General features: G+C 36.3%; 1 protein-coding gene across 3 annotated transcripts in view; it reads right to left on the bottom strand.

Annotated features, from left to right (window-relative positions):
- Positions 1-23,205, bottom strand: part of LOC142083689 (hyccin 2) — a 79,111-nt gene that overhangs the window by 40,138 nt on the left and 15,768 nt on the right. For all 3 annotated transcript variants that reach the window (XM_075153483.1, XM_075153487.1, XM_075153485.1), the window contains 6 exons: positions 13,021-13,123; positions 10,779-10,856; positions 9,569-9,670; positions 3,552-3,731; positions 1,444-1,524; positions 686-801 (listed from right to left, as the gene is read on the bottom strand). In XM_075153483.1, the coding sequence (XP_075009584.1) occupies positions 686-801; positions 1,444-1,524; positions 3,552-3,731; positions 9,569-9,670; positions 10,779-10,829 (530 nt within the window). In that variant the 5' untranslated portion in view covers positions 10,830-10,856; positions 13,021-13,123. The remainder of the gene's footprint in view (positions 1-685; positions 802-1,443; positions 1,525-3,551; positions 3,732-9,568; positions 9,671-10,778; positions 10,857-13,020; positions 13,124-23,205) is intronic.

Here is a 23,205-nt window from a genome sequence, read left to right as displayed (position 1 = left end):
AAAATACCCCACAGGAAAAAGTGTCAGAAGTAAACACACAAATCCTGAAGTCCCCTTTCATTATAATTCACTAACTTGAAACAGGCTATTAAAGGGTCAGTATTAAACACTTAAAATTATTACTACTTAAAACCACTAGCGTATGCAGGAACTATGGAGGAAATGGCATATGGCATAATGTTTGGACAAAGTTATAGAACAGGACAAGTCTGCAATGCATTTAAAATTATTTTATCAGTTTTCCCAGAGCTGGCTTCAGACACAGGTAAAGCTGGCAGTCACTATAACAGCAGGGCAATTTCTCTCATCCCTAGTTCTGTCTATCCACTCAGCTCCATTCCTCTTTTCCTGTGGAAAAAACAGTCACAGCTTGATATCCAAAGCTGAATTTTGTTACACTTCCAGGAAAATTTGAGTTGACAGACATAAACGCAAAGATATTCCTGACAGGCACAGAAATGACAGAAAAGTTACTCTCTTCTAAATTAACTAGTAGAAGAGCACACAAAGTTGGAACAAACAACAAAAATACTATACCTTAAGATTAACAAGATTATTCTCTAGATTTATTTTCAAGCACTTAATGTTCAGAAAGGACTGAACACATAATATATTTGGTCTTAATGTTTAAGGACTTCTTGTCTGCCTAGTGAAGCACCTCTAATGTTAGAATACGTCCACCTACCGGTTCTGTGCTGTAAAGGTTTCTCTTTGAGGATGAAGGTCACTGTAAACTACCCTGATGAGATCATGCTGACATAGCGCTCCTTCAGTTAAAGCCATGGATCCAATAGTAGAGGGCTAGAAGTAGGTGGTGGGAGGAGGAAGGAGGGGGGAGAAATCAAGCCATAAGTAAAAGGTCCTCGAAAGCATTAAAACTCCTAAGCACCCGACCCAAAAGACACTTGTCTTGTGATCTGTAAAAATGAAGATTATTCCAGAATACAGTAAATCTAAAAACATTACTTAATTTCTTTATTATAAACAGTTTCCACACTTACAAGCAATAGAGCAGGTGAGAGCAATTTTCAATTTTTTTGATTCTTACATATCCATTTATAGTAAGTTTATCCTAAATGCATAGACCTCTTGTACAGTAACGGTAAAGAAAGAAAAACATGATTCCAAGTTCAAACTGTATTAAGGAAGAGTTAGAAGAAGGGAAACTACTTTTATACTAACACGTAGGAGGCAAAAAACCACAGTTGCAACTACAACACAACTAACCTCTGTTCAAAATGGGCACTGTCAGCAAAGATTTTGCAATATTTACATTCCTATTCTTCTACTAATGCTATTGAATTTGATTACACTAATTGCAAACTACTGACATTGAAAACTTACTGCAACAAGATGCATCTAAAAAGGCCTGTTGCATCAAATGGATCCAGTTTTCATTCCTTTAATAGATCCAATTCTAATTTACCACAGCAGCTCTCTTACCTCATGATATATTGAAGGTTTAGATAATGAAGGAATTGTGAAAGATAAAACTTTGTTGTTTCCATCTTTGTCAGCAATTTCCTGCATTTAAAAACAAAACCAAAACCAAACAGAAGTAAGGAGATAGGATCTGGAATCATTTTCAAATCTGAGAAGGCATTTAAGAAATAAGAAGTTAGATGTCCTGATCTGATAAGACTATTAACACCCTAAGGTCTCTGTGCATTTGCAGAATATCAGCAAATTTACATCCATATTTAAAAAGTGGGGAAGACCTCTATCACAGACTGTTTTGCAGAATCAGTCTGCAACACTTAAAAAAACCAGCATTGACTCCTTGATCAGCATGACTTCATAAAAACCAAAAAAGAACAAAAAGCTTTTCTAGCCCACCTTTACATTATAACATTTATTAATAAATAGAATTGCATAGTGGAGCAAGGCTAAACTTTAAGCCCAAAAGATATAGACACATGAGGGCTGATGAGTCACTTGCTGACAACGGGCAGTACTTCATAATAAATGCACCACAGAGAAGGTGAAATCAAGGGGACTGGCAAAGTTTCTTCAGGCATTCTATCAGTAAGAAATACACGGAATGTTTTCTCAAAGGCTTTCAAACTGGTCAGATTTTATAGTTGCTAGGCTACTACATAAGCAAACCCAGCAGTTTTTAAAGCAAATATACTAAGAGCAATTACATAAGACTATACCAAAAAGGAGTCTAGAATCCTGCGTTTTCACTTTGTACAGCAAATTTCCAAAAAATGTGGTCTAGTCATTCCAGTTTATGTGAAAACTTAGTCCAAGGTAACACAGTACTTGTAGTACTCTTTAAGGATCACAGTGGGAGGACAGCTGATAGAATTTAGCAGAATGCAAAAGATTTATCCTTGCCTTTCACTTCCTAAGAATTGAGAAAATAACTTCAATCATTCAGTCTCAGTATATGTGCAGAAAAACTCCAACTTAACTTTTTAAATAAAAAAAGTAGTGGGCATCACTGCCCATTTTGAGGCCTCTTTTTTCTCAAATCTGGACAGAAAGAAGAAATTACTGTCTTTAAAAAATATGAATCACCAACATGACTTTCAAAGGAACTGCAAAAGGACCATTATGAGAAAACAATCGACAAAGATAAACATGCTACTTCAACCCAGCAAACAGTAACAAAAACCACCAAGCAGTTTCCAATGTTTTTTTTCTAGCAGAATAAATCTAAAATAACTGGATCTTCCAGTTGTTAGAGCTGATCTACAGACACATAACAAGAATTTCTTTTTTTTTTTTTTTTTCCTTTAAGAATCACAATTTGACTGTTCTGTGTCTCATCATATGTGGAAACATAATACACAATTTAAAGGAGGGGATTACTATGATAGCAGAGAGAAGGGCAATGTTTCAGTATAACATGTTTTAAAGTCCTATAGCACAGAAATTCCCATCAGAGAATGCCCATCTTGGCAGTATTGCTAAATTTATCAAACAGCCTCATAACATTACAAGAGTAAACATTTCCAGGCTAAGGTAAGGATATAAAAAACTACTTTTACATCCAACAACCAAACTTAATCATCCACAGTTATCTTTACTTACTCTCTAAATCACAGTTCCACTCAAGACAACTATCTGCCTCAAATGTACACATGCATGTATCTAAGTGCTAGCATGCAGAGTGCTTTCAGCCTCAGATTACCCTTAAAAAGACATACTCAGAGTAAGCAGGAGGGTGGGGGGAAGTGAGACATGAAGATTGTCAGCACATTGGCCTGACAGTCATCTCCATAGAAAGTTGGACATTACAGAGGGCTACTTAATTTCCTTACAAACACAAGTATATAACAGTTCAAGAAAGCCCATGAGATGATCCTTTTTAGTTAAAATGTTTGTCCCCAAAAGATTACTATAAAAAATAAAAAACATTTTTGCAAACATGTTCTTACTAAACCTTCATTACATTATGCTTTTCTCCAGATTAAATATGCTTTCATGTAAGCATATTATAATTTTAAATATGTTGTTCCAATAATTTACTTTATTCCTAGTGGTCAGTGACGCAAAACCTCAGATCAAAGCTCTCCCCAGCCATTCCCACTCATCTCACTTACCAAGTTGTAAATGCCAAGCAGCAATGCTTCAATGCAACCATTACTCTGCCTATCTCTGCTGGCAGTAAGACGCAGATATACCCAGATCAACTCTGGCAAAAATTGCAGTGTGAATCTCTTGAGGCGAACTTCAGAACTACGATAAAGTTCAAAGAGCTGGTGACAAACAGGCTCCAGGAGCTGTGGAAAGGCAAAAAGGCTAATGAATTACAGTTAGGCTTCTCTAATAAGGGAGAACGAAATAGCAAATATAGGGGCTGTATCATATAGCCACCACAGCCAGCAAAAACGATGTTCCTTGATGGCAAGTAAATGAATGAAACAAAATGGTACCTGCACTCCTTTTAAGGAGACCTGAGGGGCACTGGTACGCAGTATTGGGAAACGTGGCCTTACTACAGCCACTACCATCTTGTTGCTTTGAGAACATTATTCTCTAGGGCTGTCAGTATGAGATTTATTTTGCATACAGGTACTAATTTAAGGCATGTGGCTTGAACTATGTGTACCATAAAACTTTAATGGTGCAGTTGTAAGCTTCATAAAAGTACAAAGGTTAAAGATTAGCTGCTAATGACAGCTGCTAATGACAAGTCTATTGACAGAAATATGAATTAATTTCTTACCTATAGCTTTTTAGTCTCAAACCCAACAAGCGTGCATTTGTTCATTACAATGCAAACTGATTTTTCCATCTTGAGCTGCCCTTTGGGTTTCAGTACAAGAATCAAAAAAGGCCTTTATCAAGTCAGTATGATATAAGCACAAGAAAAACCCTGCCATTTTAAGAGTCTACAATGCCAAACCAATAGTTAAGAAGCATCGACAGAACTGTTAATGAACAGGGAAAATGTTAATGAACAGGGAAAAAAAAGAAAAAGAACCACATCAAACTGTCTTGTCCTTTCCCATAATTCATCAAGTTTTTAATACCAAAGTCAAAAACTACAACAACAAAAAAATTCAGAGAGGAATTTTGATAAGGTCTGTGACCAGTACCTAGTATTACATTTAAGAAATGGGATGATCTGACCTAAGGAAAATACTCATGGGACTCAAAGTCCAAAAAGACGGAGGCATCCATGTAACCTAAAGCATCTCTCTTCATATAAAAGAGTTACAGAGTCAGGAAACAGAGGCCAGAATCTCAAATAACTCTTCTTTCTAACCATACATGCTTTATACAGCTCTCATATACATACATGATAATATTAAACTTTAAATTATACATATCATTTTTTAGAGCAATAAAAACCTTACATTTGACTAACAAAATAGCAGCTGTACTGGTGAGACAAAAAGGCATAAATAGGAAATACCCAGTGCAGACCAGAAGATCAGAGAAGGCATATACGACTCCTCTCCCAGTACACACTCTCACTCCCAGAGATATGCACCTTCGGACTTTCAGAGCATTAGCAGTATGTTTCATAGACTTTGATGCATTATTTTTTCATTAATTTGACTATTCATCAAAATCTTAGTATGTAGAATTTCCTGTAGAATTCACTGTCACTCTTCTGCTATGCTAGATGTACTTCTGTGGTTTGTTGTGAACCATCCATCCTCTTAAAAAACTTTGAAGAAGTCCCTTGCTATCAGCAGAGGGACAGACATTTCTACAAGTGATTAGTTTGAACATTTGATAAATGTGCAATGCCATAAATCTGTATGACTGTACAACTTCACATACACATATTTAGACTTAGATATTTTGCTCTAGTATATCACAAACAGACAGAATTTTCTATCAAGATAGTGACCTTAAGAGTGCATAACCCAAGAAAGGGTGAACACATTCGTTTCATTTCTAATACACAATATTCTGGTCAATGAAGCATACCATTTTTAAACCACTGATTACATAAGCCATAACATGACATCTATGTAAAATAAAACTTTGCTATCAGACAAATCTCTTCTTATGCAAGGCTCTGGTATAAGTACCTTGTATAACAAGGTTTCTGATTGACAGCCTAGTAACTCTAAGCTAAAAGCCTGTTTTTACAACAGAAGCAAAGACAGGCTGCACAAGAGAGGGAGGGAAGAAAGCTGACACTGACAACGTTGATACAGAATGACAGAAGTCCAGTAATTTGGAGCACACAGATTTTTACAAGCCATATATGTAAAACACCTCAACACCTAATTTTTGTTTTGGGATCTAAATGAAATTAGAAGCTTGTAAACTTCTATTACAATCATTTTAATAAAACAATGCCAGGGCTTTCTCTATGAAGTTGAGCATATATTATTTTATCTAGTATATTTATTCCAGTATTTCATACATATATAGCACTTTATGTTCAAAAGATTCATAAGTATATTATTTCTTAATTAATATTTACTTAGTAGAAACTTCTATGTAAAAGTGACACTAATTATTAAAACCATCTGTTACAGTAAATGTTTAAATCCGCAGAGGCAGAACTGTATCCTTGTTTTGTGAAAGGCCCAGCACATTTCAGATGTTCAAATAAAAAAAAAAAAGTGGTTAATAAATAATTCAGAGATCACGGAATAAATTTGTAGGTTTTCTTTAAAAGAAAATATGAGCAAGAAGTTAGCGTAAAGAAGAAAAAGAAGAAATCTCTGGAAACAATACATACAAGCATATCTGCAAGGAGATAACAGGTGCAAGAAAAGCTAAACAAATATTATCAGAAACCAGATATATACAGCAGCATTGTTATAAATAGTACTTCTATTAGATTAGAGACAAAAGCAGCCCAAAGCTATTTCCTATTTGAAATTAGCCAGTCTAGTCCAAGTCCCATTAAAAACAATGGAAAAGAATAATTTACTTTAGCTAAAGTCAGATGAGACTCAACCAGAGCAGTTACTGAGTTTATTCTACTTTCTTTCAAATGAAAATTTTATAAAATTAGTTTTTTAAGTGAAACCATGCTCCCTAGAAAGATACAAACAATATCCAGTCACTGGTGCTGCAAGTATTTCTAGTAGTTGTCATATTAGTTGTGCAAAAGGTTTAACAACTGCAAATTACTTAGGTGAAAACCTGAAAGTTGTTTGTAGCAACTACCATAGTACTTTTGGTGTGTTCAGAGCTTTAAGTCCACAAGAAAAAGCTGCCATCATAAAGACACTACAACACAAATATTTTCAAAGGCACAAACATCCAAGTTTTTCCTATCAAAGTATAGAATGACCACCTCCCACCTGGAAATACAAAACTTGACACTGCAAGAAAGAACAAATGTTTTCCTTGCATCCTAGTTATCTGGCTTTTCAGAGAACCAGCCTCTTCCAATTAATTTTCTGAATATAAATATTGAGAAGACACTGGATAAACAGAGGAAATAGAGCTTTTGTCACCAGTAGCATGTGTATACATGAACTGGCACACATTTTTTTAATTCTGAAGATCTTTCAGTCCAAAGTCAAAGGAAACTGAGTAGCACAGCAGTCAGCCAAAAAAATCCAAAGTAAAAAGCCTCTTATAACTGTATCTCTTTTCTGACAAACTAAAAACTTATATTAAGAGCTTTCCTATTAGCATAAACAGCAATTAGCATACCAAACAACTACAAATGAAATTTTTACTGGCTTAAATACAGTTAAGTGACAATGATATAATTTGCAGAGTTCATTTTTACACCTCACAGAGATGCAGACTATTCATGTTTTAAGGAAGCTGATGAATAGCTTTAGTTTGGCTTATTTTACAAGTTTACCAAATCTTAAGAGCCATACCTTGAAGTTAACTATAATGTATTATAAAATGCATGACAAAGATTGGAAATGCTTTCCTTTTTGAAGAATTCAATCGTGGTAGAAAATAATGTGCTCATTTTAGACTTAACTATAACATAATGGGTGAAATTAGTATTATTTGAAGAGTACTGGGTCTGGGAAATGCCTGGCATTGCAAAGGTGATCTCATTTTGTTTCAAGGCTGAACTTTCCAAGTTAAATCTAAACAGCCCAACATGAATATTCAATGTTTAAATTTCAGTACTGCATTAACTTAAAATCCATAGAGCATTTGTCTACCACTATAAACCAACTCCAAAAATTATAAAACTATCTAAAAAACCAGTACTTCAAAAGCACGTCACTTTAGAATTCAAATACTATGCAAAAATCAATACATTATGCTGTTAAATGAGCTGTTTATGAGGAAGATCACTGTCTACTCTTTATGTAACTTTCTGTTCCAGTCATTATCTTCTCCGTATGAAAAAAAGTCAGAGAATTTCCTAAAAGGGAAACAGTAACAATTGTATTTAACTTGACAGTATGCTTGCCTTTATTTGATAGCTCTCAAATTGGTAGACAGCTGTCAAAAAAGAGAAGCACCTTAGTTGTTTGTTTTGGTTCATAAACGTACTGATTCCATGCTAAATTAATAATCCTAGTCTTATCGAGATAGAATTATGTGATTCTAGAAAAATTCATGTTTGCCCTAAACAGTTTGCCCCTTCCAGGAAGTTTTAAAAATAGGTCAACTTTATGACTAAGTTGTACTAAAAAAATTACTTGTCCATCAAGTTAAAGAATCCAGCAAGTATATTTTTATAATAATCTACCACATAAGTAGATTATGATTTATCTTCATAAGTAATCAGTTATTCTTCTAACAAATAATGCCCTATGAGGCATATTTTAAAAACCCCTCACTTAGAGCCAAAGATTACGACATAATTATGCAAAGTAATGAATTTACTATGGTTATACTCCTCACAGGCAAATAAGTTTGGAAGAAATGCAACAAGGAAATACATACTGCCTTAACAAGCAGAACCTGAAGCTAGTCATCTTTGACTCTGGGATTGCTTATCTTATACCTGATATCAGAATCAGGCCCAAACAGCAACAGCAGTTCCAAAGAGTAATATTTGACAAGCATCAGTGTGCAATAACATAACATTACTGTCACACCTGTAAGAAGATACTCTTTTTGCAAATCTGGTACTTTGCATCATTAAAAAAAAAAAAAGAACCAAATGCTTATTCTCAAAGCAAAGGAAAGCTTTTACATTTTCAGAAGTGTACACACACACAAATACATATATACTAAAAGACAACAGCAGCAATGGTGGCTTCAGGTTGGAGAGAGAGTAACAGTAGCTTCAGTACAAAGAAAAAGGTCACTATGCAAGTTATTTGTAACACTGAAATGAAGTTGACAGCTATGCATTATGCAATCTCCTTTAAGCTCAATCAAGCATTCAGCTTCCAAAAGCAGCTGAGCTATGCTTAGGAAAATAAAGAACTTCCTTGCTGTGTACACTTGCCATTTAATTTTTAAATATACAAGAGGTCACAGATGATAAATCAAATATTTTGAAGCATTTTATCTAAAGTAGTTTGCACAGCAGAGAATGGTATGCTTGCACAATTTATTCAGAAGTCGTATTTCACACACTTTCCCAGAAATGCTCATAGCAGAAGCTAATGGAATAGAAACCTCAGTTTAACATCATTTGCAAAATGAATTATGTACAAGGGTAAGCTAAGTTTTCATTGTATATACTTATATTTTGGGGCCCTAGTTCTGCTCTTGTTTACAGCAGTGTAAACCAGATTACACAAGCATGATACTACTATAAGCAAAAGAAGATCTGGTTGTTTAAATAGGATTTAATAAACTGATTCCATCTTCCACTGTAATAAGCCACCAGATGAGAAGCACATTGAGCTTCACTGTAAGGCCTACTTTGTCTCTGGTATGACTGAAAGGTGGTTTCTGCGAGGAAAAAAAAAACCAACTCATGCCAAATCAAGTGTAACAGTCAGCTGTGACAAGTAAAACCTAGCAGACAGCATAAACTGTGTTTTTGGGAGCAGATGAGGCTGTATCTTACCAGAAAGGCATTAAAGTAACCGTCAAAAAACAAGAGAGTAAAAAGAGGGATGATACCCATACCTAGACTACATTAGAAAGAAGAATCGAAGATCTTCCTCTCCATCTCCACTTCTCAATTACTCTAGTTTTAGTTGTAGAGGTGGAAGATGTAAGAATGTGAACAAAAATCTTTTTTAAAGTCTCCTACCTCATTATTTGGGTCTTGAATGACCTTATAAAGAGCTGGTACCAGTGGTTTTTTTCGGTGCAATGTAGCTGCATAGCTGGAAATTTGTGTTTCAGGTAATGCCTAAAGAAGGGGGGAAAAAAAAAAAAAAAAAAGAAGTGTTACCCTGATAAATCAATGCTTCCAAGTATTAAAGATCTCCACAAAAGGATTTAGTCTCATCCCAACATCAAAAAAAATTCCTGAAGTTCAGTAAATTTTCAGACTTGTAACCTAGTTCATTCCATATCAGTTCTTCTCCATATGAATAGCATTTGGGGGCACATACCAACTTTCAGGGTTAAATTTAAAAGCAGTTTCAGATTTACCTTTCATAAAATCATTTGCTCCAGCTTGATATGAGGACTCTCTTTCTTGATATTCTGTATTTAACAAGCTTAAATAAATAAAATAAAGACTTTTCAAAGTCTTTATCAAATCAACTTGAATTATTTAAGAGGTGTGGATAATCTAGAACGAGCATGGACAGCCTCAAGTCCCACCAAGCAACCACGTCTGTGGATTTTGCATCCTTGGCTCCTCAACAAATTTCCAACAACAGCATGTAATGACTTATCGTGTATCATCAATGATGCAAGGGATTACTAATTCTTAATTTAAATAAGAGATTAATTTCATACCAGTCATGAAATCCAGTTTTCTTGCTTACGCATTATCTTGTATTTCACTCAGCAAAATTATCAACATTCAAAATAGCTTAAAAATACTTCATATTCTTCATGACAAAACAATTCATTTTATGCAGACCATAAGAAAAAAAACCAGCCAAATATTTTTCTTTAACATTTTTTTAAACTCCACACATTTTTATTTTTAAAAAATTAGTAGAAAAGTTGCTCAATTAGAAATTTGGGCAGCATTATCCAGCTGTTAGTTACATTCTATCAGCTTGATCTACAGAAATATATGCTTTAAAAGAAACACATTGCTACAGCAGCGTTATGGTCTACAATAATAAACAAAAAAAATAAACTACTATTAGAACTATGCATTGCATATTATGTACCAGCTGACTCATTTACATAGACCTTTGCATGCATTATAAGAAGATGAAAGATCAAGTAATAGATATTTAAAATTTTAATTATTGGATATTAAAAAAAAAAAAAAAAAATCAATGTTCTGTGGCATAAAGCCTAAGATATAGCTATCATTCATCTTCCCAGCTCACCTTGAATTCTGACAGCCATTCTTCCACAACACCTCGTTCTGATCCCAGCATTTTCTTACTTCTTTTGCTTCTCTCTTACTTTTAGAAGAGAAAGGAAAAAAGAAATTAAATAAGAGCTCTGGCAGCAAAACTTAGTTTTGTAAAATCCTACCCCAATGAAAAGGTGTTAACATATTTCCAATAGAATTATATAATATCAAACAATAGGAAAAGTTGCATTTTGGACAACTGGTCCCATTTTCTAACAATGACTAAACTGTTCTCTTCAGACTTTTACTAAAAAGTACTGCATATTAATGGGGGAGGAGGAAAAAGGATTCAGTGCTTCAGGCCAAAATGTACATTATTTAAGGCAAACACATCACCCCATTCTTGCTCCCTTACCAAATATAGTACAAAGAAAAGACAAGTGGAGCAAAGTAAAAGAGCATCATGGAACAAATCATGTGAGACATTGTAACGACAGTTCTAGCTACAACTCAAAGTAAAGCAGTTTCATAAAAACAGTTATTAGAAATCCTAACAGCAGAACTTTACTCCTCAAAGCTTGTTGTTAAAGAATTTTGAGGCTTCTTGTTCAAACTGCAAGATTTAGTTCTTCTAAAAGTATGTCGGAATTCTCAGAAACCAAAAAAAAGAAAACTTGCAAGGACAACTCTTGTTATTATTTTCCATTTTATGTACAACAGTCACATTCTAACATCTTTTGAATTCTCATAAATCTAATTCTCAAGGCAATAGCAAGACTGTTTAAAGCACAAGGCATCATTAGACGCTTTTGCTTGATGTTTAAATAGGTCTAAGCAACAAGGGTCATTTTGTCTTTCTGCGTGATCTCAGTACAGGTTGGCAATACCTGTAAGTCATTAAGATCCCAGAAAATTTTAATCTGATGAAGTGAAATGAAGCTGTAGCCTAATACTAGAGACTAAAGCCTAAGAATAGTGACCTGAAAAGAGATACATTGAGGAGACAGTAAAATATAAGAGCTGTTTGAAGCCATACTAGACATTCAAAGATAGTGATTTTTAGTTAAGGTTTCAGCAAAAGTTTATTTTTGACAGGACCTGCAGGTTAACAGCTGCAGAACAGAAACAAGAAACAGAAAATCTGTGAAGGGACACTGTATTTTAAGAGATGCTTTGGTCACTTTTTTTTTTTTTAAGGAAGTCGATATTGCTATATAACAATTATATGCAACAAAGCTGTCACACACTGTCATATATCTTTACCACATTTTTCCTAAAAACTACAAATACTCATCAGCTTCAAAGCCCTTTTTTCTTCAATACAGTCAACTTTTTCTGAAGTTCTTTTAGCCTGGGATGGGGAAAAAAAGAGAAACACTTCCACAACCAGATGATAACAAGATGAAGACTGCCACAATCATCTTTAATCCCAAAACCACTTATGCTCATCAACATCATTCAAGTAATGTCAATAATATATTAAGTGCTATTATTTGCAGAATTTATTGTAAAATTTATAAGAAAAAGGCAGGTAAACATGAAGTGAATTATTTACTTTTTACAATTTTTTTTCAGATGTGTTTTGAAAATTATTTAGACTCAACCAAAAGTTATGGGTTTGATATACAAGTGACATTATGGAAGTCCTATGATAAATAGCCTTTGAATAGCCAGACTAGGTGACTGGAATCACCTATGCTGGTCTCAGAACGTACTTGTTTTGATTTCTGAAAGAAGGTTTATATTAACAGATCAGTATTTGTTAAACGGAAAATTAAGTGAAATAAGACATAAAAATTGTGTTGGGAAGCTGTAAGTTCAATGTTAACAACTTTGTATGAACAGGGCTACATACAGCATTTAGCATGGCCCTTGGCAGCAAGTCATTCGGAGAATACAACCTCCTGTGGGTAAGGAACTGCCTCAGATTTCTAAAGCGTGTTTAAATATCCTAAAAGATATCTGATTCAGAAATAACTTTAGATTAATTTAAATTCAAGTAACACTTGGATGACTTACTTCAGCAGAAGCGCTGACAAGTAATTCTATAAAATAACACAACACAACTAAATAGATCTCTGCAAACAAAGGTTTCCAAAGACATCCTTTTCAATAGGTAGGGGAACAGATATCAGTCATCAGAATGAGACATGGATATAAGTTAATTTAGAACACCATAGGACACGCTACAGAAGAAATTGAGATTTAGTTCACTTTGCCTGGAAAAAAAAACCCATAACATTTTCTACAGAAAGTACAACATTCAACTTTACCTCTTTAAAGAAGTCAATTTTCTAAAGGAGGAAGAGGAGGAGGAACGCAGCAGTTTTTCAACCTGGGATGCATTTGTCAAGCCTTCAAGTACTGCCCCGTTTTCTGAAAGGTGAAAAGAAACTCTGATAATCACAAAATAAGGAGAAGCATAGTAAAGTAAAGCAAACAGTAATGTATATATTTTTTGACCTTACAAATTGAAGTTTAGCAAATCCACTTAGGCATATCTGGGTCCTTCTGTAACAAAGCAATTTGCCACTAATTTAAAAAAAAAAAAAAACGCTCAGCGTTTTAGCAGGGGGAAGAAGGGAGGGATTGCCTTCATCCAAAAAGAAGGCTTTGTCACCTATGTGGAAAACCCTCACGTATTAGTGGTGCACAGTACTACAAGCACACTAGGAAGGCAAACTGAAGCACTATTTCTTAGGAAAAACAGTTCAAGAAAGATGCAAGACGAAAGAAAAGAGTAATACTTTTATAAAACGTGAGCTGAATCAATATCCTGACTTTGGAGAACATATACCTCTTAAATGGAATATATTAAAAACTCTTCCTTACTATCATTGTTCTTAATACATATTCCTTACAGAGCCAAAATTTCAATGTCATTGCAAAAATCATGTATTACACTAAAGTTCATCTTTCACTGCAGGATCCCCTCACCTGAGCATGAGGAAAACAACACCCAAATGAGCCCACTCGAAACAAATTGGAGGATTTCAGAATCTGGAGATCTCTAATAGGAAATTGAAGTATACGAACAATGGGTGTATTCCGTTCCATACTGCTTATTCAATTAATTACTTTTCCAAATTACTGAATTACTAAAAGGTCTCTCTCTCCTTTTCCTCCTCTGCACTAATTAGAGATAGGCTAGCAGGAGGTACCATCCTTTTCAGGCTACACTGCAAGTGAAAGCTTTTATCACAAGATGGTATACACAAACCAATGTCCTCTATGAATTTTCTAAAATCAACTGTTTTTTTAAAAAAATTCAATTCCTTCCCGAAATCTTAAATAATACACTTCTGAATGAATGAAATTCAAATCCTCTTCTTCTTTCCCTGACAATATTTATGAGGGGTTTGAAAAAAATAAGCAAATTTCTACCCTATAGGCACACTGTAGCTGATTACATACAGATTTTTAAACATGCACAGGAGACCTGAAAGACAAATATATGTATGTATTTAACTTATTATCAGTTGCTTCTTGTAATTATCACTCACACATCTTCAAGACAGAATATCAGGTTGTGCTGGTTTTGACTGGGAAGGAATTAATTTTTTCCATAGTAGCTTGTATGGGACTATGTTTTGGGTTTGTGCTGAAAACAGTGTTGGTAACACAGCTATTAATTGGCAGGCTCCTGTGCTTGCCATGGGGCTTGCTTGCCTTACTGTATATGAGAGTCTAGTGCTCGTTAGTGGCTGCTTTTTGCTTTCGCTGCTTGCTGTGCTGCTGCACTGCTGATCGTCTTACTCTGCTGTGCCTGGGAGCACTTTGATAACAGCAGTGGCCATGCGCCTGGGCTAGCAGATGGCCAGGGCATCGCTGCCATTTCTGTGCTGCTGTACTGGGCAGGCTGGAACTCCAGTATGAACTCGAGTCGAAGGGACTGTGACCTGTGGATGAGTCCACATGGGAGCAGGGCACCCCAAAGTGTCTGTGGCCATGGATAAGCCCATGCCAGAGCAGGTACATCTCGAAGCGTCTGTGGCCGCGCTTATGTCTGTGCCACAGCAGGTATACCTCTGAAGGGACTGTGACCCAAGGATAAGTCCACGCTGGAGAAGGTACACCTTGAAGCATCTGTGGCTGTGCATGAGGTCATGCTGGAGCACCTCAAAGTGTGTGGCCATGGATAAGCCCACAACAGAGCAGATGCCTGGAGGGACTGCAGCCATGGGTAAGGTCATGTTGGAGCAGGTTCACTCCTGAAGGGATTGTGGCTGTGGGTAAGGCCATGCTGGAGCAGGTGTATCTCTGAAGGCATTGTGGCCCATGAAGAAGGCCATGCAGGAACAGGTGCACCTCAAAGCGGCTGTGGCTGTGGATAACTCTATGCTGCAGCAGGTATACCCCTGGAGAGACTGTGGCTCACAGATAAGGCTCCACTTGGAGCAGGTACACCCCTAAGGGACTGCAGCCTGTGGGTAAGTCCAAGCCAGAGCAGGGGCAAGGAGAGGAGTTATTGCAATGTTAAACCCGATGGTCTGGTCCAAAGGGACCAGGGGTGGAGATTGTAATGGAAATACCTTTAAATTGTTGTAACCCGGGATTTGAGTTGCATATTATGGGAATTACTATAGCAGGAACCCCTTGTTGCTAGCCAGGCTAGGAGCAAGGGGAGGAGTTCATTGCAATGTTAAACCCTATAACCTGGCCCAAAGGGACCAGGGGTGGAGATTGTAATGGAAATACCTTTAAATTGTTGTAACCCGTGATTTGAGTTGCATTCATAGGAATTACTATAGCAGGAACCACTGAACCAATGCAGGACAAGCCTTACAAGAAGCAGCGCGAGCGCAGTGACCTGACCTGAGCTGGCTTTGGTGCCCAGTAACTCCACGCAACACACCACCTCTCCTGTCCTGAGCGACCACCATAACAGATGGAGCCCAAAGTCATGGACTAAATCAACTCAATGGACATTTTGTGGACATTTTGTGGACATTTTACAGACATTTCACAGGGGTGGTCCATAGACTAAGGGAATAATATCTGTATATTATATCAAAGGATGGGAAGGAGAGTGGTGGTTAATGAGGATGTATTGGATAGTTTGGTACCTGAGCATGACGTAAAAGGTAAGAAATAAAGGGTGGAGAATGTGCTGGGTTTGGCTGGGATAGAGTTAATTTTCTTCATACTAACTACTAGGACGCTGTTTTGAATTTGTGCTGAAAACAGTGTTGATAACACAGGGATGTTTTAGTTACTGCTGAGCAGCGCTTACACAGAGTCAAGGCCTTGTCTGCTTCTCACCCCACCCCACCAGCAAGTAGGCTAGGGGTGCACAAGAAGTTGGGAGGGGACACAACCGGGACAGCTGACCCCAACAAAGAGATATTCCATACCATATGATGTCATGCTCAGCATATAAAGCTAGGGGAAGAAGAAGGAAGGGGGGGACATTCGGGGTTACGGTGTTTTGTCTTCCCAAGTAACCGTTACGCATGATGGAGCCCTGCTGTCCTGGAGATGGCTGAACACCTGCCTGCTGATGGAAAGCAGTGAATGAATTCCTTGTTTTGCTTTGCTTGCGTGCGCAGCTTTTGCTTTACTTATTAAACCATCTTTATCTCAACCCACGAGTTTTCTCAATTTTACCATTCTGATTCTCTCCCCCATCCCACTGCAGGGGGAGTGAGCGAGTGGCTGTGTGGGGCTTAGTTGCTGGATGGGGTTAAACCATGACACAGGTCTGTAAGAGTTGATTCAAGACTTCTAGAAGCTTCCCAAGTTTCACAACATGCTAGAAACAACCTTTACATCCAGGCATGATATCTGATATACACTACTCTCTAGAAGTGTCATGAGGTCCCAATTAGCTCTAAGTTATTATGCTTGCTACCTAGAAATTCAATTGTATCTAACCTGCTATCCCTAGTGTCAAAACCAAACAGACAGATCCTGGAAGTTCACCAGGCAGGCCTTTCCAGAGCTGCATTAAGTTAGACATAATTTTTTCCTGGATAGGAACTTGAGTTATTTCAGCCCCAAAGCAAGAATCACAGTTACATACTAGCAAATCAGACAAGGGAAGTTCTATTTCTGTTAGTCTTCTGCTTAGTCCTTGTTTTCCCCACAAAAGGACTAAGCACAAGCAGATGTGCAAAGTCCTGGTTGGAGAATCAGGTTGTAATGGATCAAAATTTTTCATTCACTTGTCAGTTTGCTCACAAACCAAATCTGCAGGTTTTCTAGAATTAAATTTAAGTATTAGATAATCTAAAAAAAAAAAAAATTTACATAGCATCACAAATGGGGTGTAGGGGTTCAAACTGTTTTAAACATAGAAAATAGCAAATAACTGTCCTTAAATCAGAGGCAAATATCAGCTGTAACTCATGGTCAAAAATTCCCCTCTCTCCCAAATGATTACTTCAGCTTGGAAGATCCTGTTAAAATCTGGAGGCAAGTAGCTGCTCTCCTCCAGCACTGTATCAACTCCAAGAGATTACATCAACTCTGTATGAAGTTGACTATTTCCTTGGAGAAACCTTGCAAGGGGGAATTAAGATTATGCTTAAAAACAAACTAACAAAAACCCCAAAACCACAAAAAAAAAACATGCCAAAACACAAATCCCCTTTCTCTTTACACTCCAGTGAACAGCAATATGTGTGAAACTACAGCACAGCTCCAACAGGAAAGCAAAATTTGTATTCGATAAAGCTACACTGAGCACCAAATACTACTGTGTATCTTAAGTAGCAACAAGTGTTCTTTGGCCTATAGCACTACAATTCAGAGCAAGACCGCAAGGAGAACACTAAGCAAGCTAACTGTTGCAGAAATAAGGAAATGCACAAGGCTATCAAGAAATATGATCAGGCCAGTAAAAATGTAGTAGTTTGGAATAAGAGAAGAATACTACAAATAAGTGAACTGAAGAATTAGCAATTCTCCCAATCAGGATTTAGCCTGGCATATTTAAAGAAATTACAAAACCACCAGGAGTTGCAAGAATGATTCAACTGTCTTACTGCGAACACTATAGAGATCCCAATATTCCTATTACAGTAAGTCAAAAATGTCAAGTATCATAATGGCATAACACCTAACCTAATTAAGAAATTAACTCCTCTTACAGAAGTCTATTAAGCCTTACAGAAGGTCCACATATAGCTGTCAAACAAGTCAACTCACGTAAAGTTAAAAACTGAACATGTGCTGGTGTCAAAATTTGCGTGCAGTCTGATATTACAGTTAAGCCCATCTAGTGACTAGCTACCATGAAAAAGGAAAAGTCGACCTTCCCTTCCAGTATCCCACATACTTCTGTCCCAATGTTTGTGCCATGCATCGACCTTCAAGCAAGCCCTGTTTGGGGACTTCTTCGAGTGTAAGTCAGCTTAGTCAGAACCAAAGCCATACCTGCTGCCTAGGAAAGCAGCCATCTTGAAAACAACTGCTAAAGCACAGAGCTTATGCTATGCCCTTTAAGAGCAATGCCAGAAACAAAATCCAGTGCACAGTGTTTTCTTACATGTGGTATAGTAAGATTTTAACAGTTCTACTTTGAAAAAGCAGAAGAATTTTTGTGAAGGTTGTATGTGATAATCTCCAAAATATGCTAAGGATTAGAATATGGGACATCTACCACAGGAATCTTGTGCTTATTCATCCCTGAAGAAAAGGACACGGTATAGTGCTTTTTGTGTATTTGTTAGGAGAATGGGGGAAAGAGAGCTTTACACAATAGATCTTTTGGGGTCACCTCTACTGTACGATCTATCCATTTTCACTCAATGAAAATTCCACACACAGCTTTGTGTGGTTGCTTATATAAATACAGCTAGTTGTTCTGATGCTTTCAGAACGTTTTTGACAGGGTGTACATTAAAGACTAATAATATGAACTATATCCCAGGAGGAAAAGCACCTTATCTATGTGTCAGTCTTGCATCACATTTATAGAAAAATATAAACACAAACTATTCATTTCTCCAATGCTACATTTGCATCCTTCCTGGAAGACTTTTTCAGATGTTAAAGCTTGCTTTGCTCATGTGGCTTAAAAAAGGATGTAGACATATAGGTCTGCTGTATCAATACAGAAGTAGCCCACACCTATTCCAGCTAGGATTACTCTACTAGTTCGGTTTTAGGAGAAATCATCCTTCCCTTTCAAATTATCTGCCTGGATATTAAAAACATTTTTAAGAAATTGTACAAACAGGCAAGATAGTCAGGTCATGGATTTACAGTACACTGACTCCCTACAAGAAAGCTTAACAAAAGCACAGTGAGCATCTTAGCTGAGTGCCTGGTGGCTGTGCCTCCCCACTGTGCTCACCCTTCAAGCCGGCCCATCGGAGCGGGGAGCGCTGCCCCATTCTGTATTGCACCAGCCAAGCTGCACCTGATGCACTTTGCCACTTTTGCTAGAGAGGAACACAACCACAACAGCTGTGTGACTGTCTCAGCCTGACATGCAGACCATACTCTGGGATTTTCACATGAGCATCTGCAAAGCACACCTCGTGCTTACATTCACTCCCTGGTTTGCTGTACCTTTGGAGCGGGGGGCGAAATCAAGCACCATGAGGGTGTGTCTCTAAAATAAACTGGTTCAACTGCATTAAATCCTGTGCGTATTTGTTCAAAGTTGAAGCGGCCTGAACTAAGAGTACTGAATTTCATTTCGAGAGTGTTCATGTCTCTCCCAAAGCAAAGAAAATACAGGGAATAAGAGATTTCTCATGTTTATTTTTAAAAAACTTGATATTTTTTTCCCCTACTATGGCTAAAAGGTTCTTATAAGATACAGGAAGGATAATAAGTAAGTAGACATTTAGTTACTAGTAACAGTAATAATTAAATATACTAAAATATTTTTACATATGGACTGATCCGTTAAGATTCCTTAAATACCAAACAAGCAAGCAAGTTTAAATTCACACTAAAGCATGGAACAGAAAAGTTATAGCTGGGAACACAGTCACTCAATGTTAAAATCAAATATAAAAATCAACCACTGAAAAGCTTCCCAAAAAAAGCACTTAAAATAATAATAAAAAAAGTTCTCTCCTAAACTTATTCTGCCACTTTATGCCAAATGAATATGAGACATAAGGCTGTTAAATCATTAGACTGGAATCTTTATGCTTAACATTAAAGCTACAACATTCTGTTCTCAAAGAAAGTCACAGTCTTGCATTGTACATCTGCCAATTACAGTTGAGATCTAAACAGAATTTTACCAAGCAAAAGCACTCTCCTAGCTCATGCTGTGCACACAAATAAAAAAAGTACAAAACCATGGGTTAACTCCTGATGTTAACACATGAGCTGCCTAGATGTTTAAGAACTTAACTTTCATTGGGATATATAAGATAGCACTTCACAACTTTGACTTTCCAGGTACGCTTATGATGACAGTTTGGGGAGCATTAGACTAGTTATAAAATATGTATAAACCAAGAGACAATGAAAACGAAGTTACCAACAGTCTGAAATACCATGAGATTATGTTTAAATTACAAACCTTTTATTTGCTTACCTAGAAACAGATTCCCATTTTAAAGATACGTTTCATATAATTCACCATTCTCTGTATTATTGTTCTTGAAAATATTGAAGTCTGAAATAAAACTTACTACAGTAATATACTATCAAAACAATGAACCATCAAACTCTGATAATTGTCCAAGAACTTTTGACTTCTACAGTAACAGACATGAAAAAGGGATTAACCAACTTCTCTCATCAGAGAGCACATTTTTCAGTTACATGTAGAGTAAAAACATACTGACCGAATACATTATCATTTACTAGTCTGCATCTAAACCACTAACCAAGATCAATTTGCAACAACAAAATGATTACCCAAATAATCAGAGCCAACAGCACTTGCTATACAGATATACCAACTATTACAGTGAGGATTAAAAAGAAAAAAAAGTGCTACCAATTAGATATTAATAATTGTTGACATTTAAGAAGATATGACTGTTCAAGTATGCAGAGATTTTTTTGTTGGTGGTTTGTATTTTATTTGGGGTTTTTGTTTGTTTGTTTTAAAGAAGCCAGGATTTTATACTGGCTTCAAAATACATGGGGGAGGTTACACAAACGGGACATGCACTTCAAGGAGTCCATTTTTTTTTGCCATTATATACTAGATGTCACGATGTATATAATGTAATTGAGTCCTAGCTGCATGATGAATAATAATATTATATATCTTTACCTCAAAGGCTATGGCAAGAATATTTTGCAATTAAAACCTGGATTGTCTCAACAAAAAGAACAAAGCTGCGAGCTGCATCATCTCTTTCCCGTGCCACTCATCCAAGAGAGTATTACTGACAGTAGGTCTAAAAGAACAGAAAACTCAATTATCAACACAGTTTGTTCTTCCAAGCTACATATACACTCCTCTCATATCTGAAATTCATTACTGAACATGGAAAGAAGTGTATTTAAAGAAAGATTTTTCCATGCTACTTCTGTAAAAAAGTAGCATGGAAAGCATGAAGAATGCACCCTCATTCTGAACTAAATCTACATTCAAATCCTTTGATCCAGAATGTTCATAGCTCCGTAACAAGAGTACCTTCATTTAATATAATTAACACTCTGGGAAGCAGAATAGATAAAAGACAACATGAGATAAGGTGGTCAGAACTACACAGGAAACATGCTTCCCCACCACACACACACTTTAACAAGACCGGTGAACTCTGGAGAAAAGAAACTAGGCAACATGCTGACAAACGCAGATAACAAAAAACAATTTTAACTTCTCATGATGAGTTATTCCTGAATGCAGAGGTTTAAAAGACCAAATGGAAAAAGACTGGGTAATACATTCAACAACTTAATGAAAACATCCACTCAGGAATGTATCAGCAGCCAGAAAAGAAATCAAGATGTTTGACCACACAGAAATGGTAAAAAGTAAATCTGAAAACATGTAAGTAGAGCATACAAAATTGATAATGTGCTCTTATTTGAAATACTGGCCTACATTTGATTCAAGCAACCTAAAAAGAATAACGTGTAAGGCAGAAAAGTGGTTAGGAGGCAGTTAATGACAAAGGTTGTGAAAAATAACTTCTAACCTGGATATGGGAATAATTTTAAAAATTCAAAGAAAAAAGAACTCCGTGTCTTAGAAGCACATGGAATTAAGTGGTAGAGAAGGTAGAATGGATTTTTTGTAACAGAGTAATACAAAATAAAACATTAAAATGTAACAAGGTAGAAATGTTAAACTGCTAACAGTATACTGTTTCTCATACTGTAAGAGTAGGACTCATTATCATAAAATATCATGAGGGCAATAAGAAAAGATTTTAGATAAATATTATAACACCTGTTTTACATAATTACTTCTTTTGTAGAACAAGAAGAGTAAAAGAGAAAACTTAATGGTGTAAGCTAGCACTTAATTGATACGGTTTACAAAAAATTTTTCCTAGGAGCACCTCCTTCCTTAATTGCTCGGTATATAGGCGTATACAGCTTCATCCAGCTACTGCCAAGTTACATGCTAGACTATATTAAAAAGTCATGGTGTGGTCTGGTTTCCACAGTGGAAAAGGGATTGACTCTTAGGCTAATCTGATCCCAAGAGAAAATAAGACCAGCCTTGGGAATGTTCAATCTTGGTAGATTACTTCTGGTACTTATGTAAAAGTGTATGTATTATAATATACATTTCTTATAATAAATATATCACAAATATCACTGTGATTCCCTTCTACCCATCTACATAAATATATTATTCTATCACAATCCTATTCAATAAACACTTATATAAGCTGCCATCTTGGTAAGGACATAAAAAATAATTTTTAAAACTGTTGTTCTCAACATATCAGAACTACAACTGCAACTTGGCATTAGAAACAGGTACAAGCATTCTGCCAGAACTCTCTTGGCCATACAGCTTCACAGCACAGAGAAACAGAAACTTCTACAAGGTACAAAACTGACAAAGGCAGAAAGAAACAAAACATTCTCTGGACAGTTATTAATTTAAATCATAAGCTGAAGCATTCTCTTTAATAGAAAGAGAGCCCTCTTCCAACACCAGTTCTTAGGTAATTTAATTGCAAGCTTAAGCAGACAGACATGCATTCCAACTTTAAAATATAAATACTGACATATTCTATAAGTGGGATTTAGGTTGCCAGCCTTTTTAGACAAGCCTTAATCATGCAAAACAACTTGGATAAGACATTTCTTCCCTGTCCACTCTGACTCACTAGTAATAACCAGGCTAAAAAACTTGCTTTTTGGATACCAGCAACAAAGTTAGTTATGTGAAAATGATGGGAGAAAGCCTTACCACAGTGATGTCAAAGACGATTGACAATACTCCTGTAAATTTTCATGGTACTATACTTGCACAGTGAGTTCTGTTTCTTATCAAAAAGGTTGCATCAATTTCAGCTGCTTCCAAAAAAGGGGTAAAGAAAAGACACAGCCCATCTGTTCCAAAAAGC

Source organism: Calonectris borealis, chromosome 6, assembly GCF_964195595.1.
Source record: "Calonectris borealis chromosome 6, bCalBor7.hap1.2, whole genome shotgun sequence".
In the NCBI taxonomy this organism is placed as follows: Eukaryota; Metazoa; Chordata; class Aves; order Procellariiformes; family Procellariidae; genus Calonectris; species Calonectris borealis.
The sequence above is the reverse complement of the archived record's forward strand: the minus strand, read 5'-3'. Positions and strand labels throughout refer to the sequence as shown.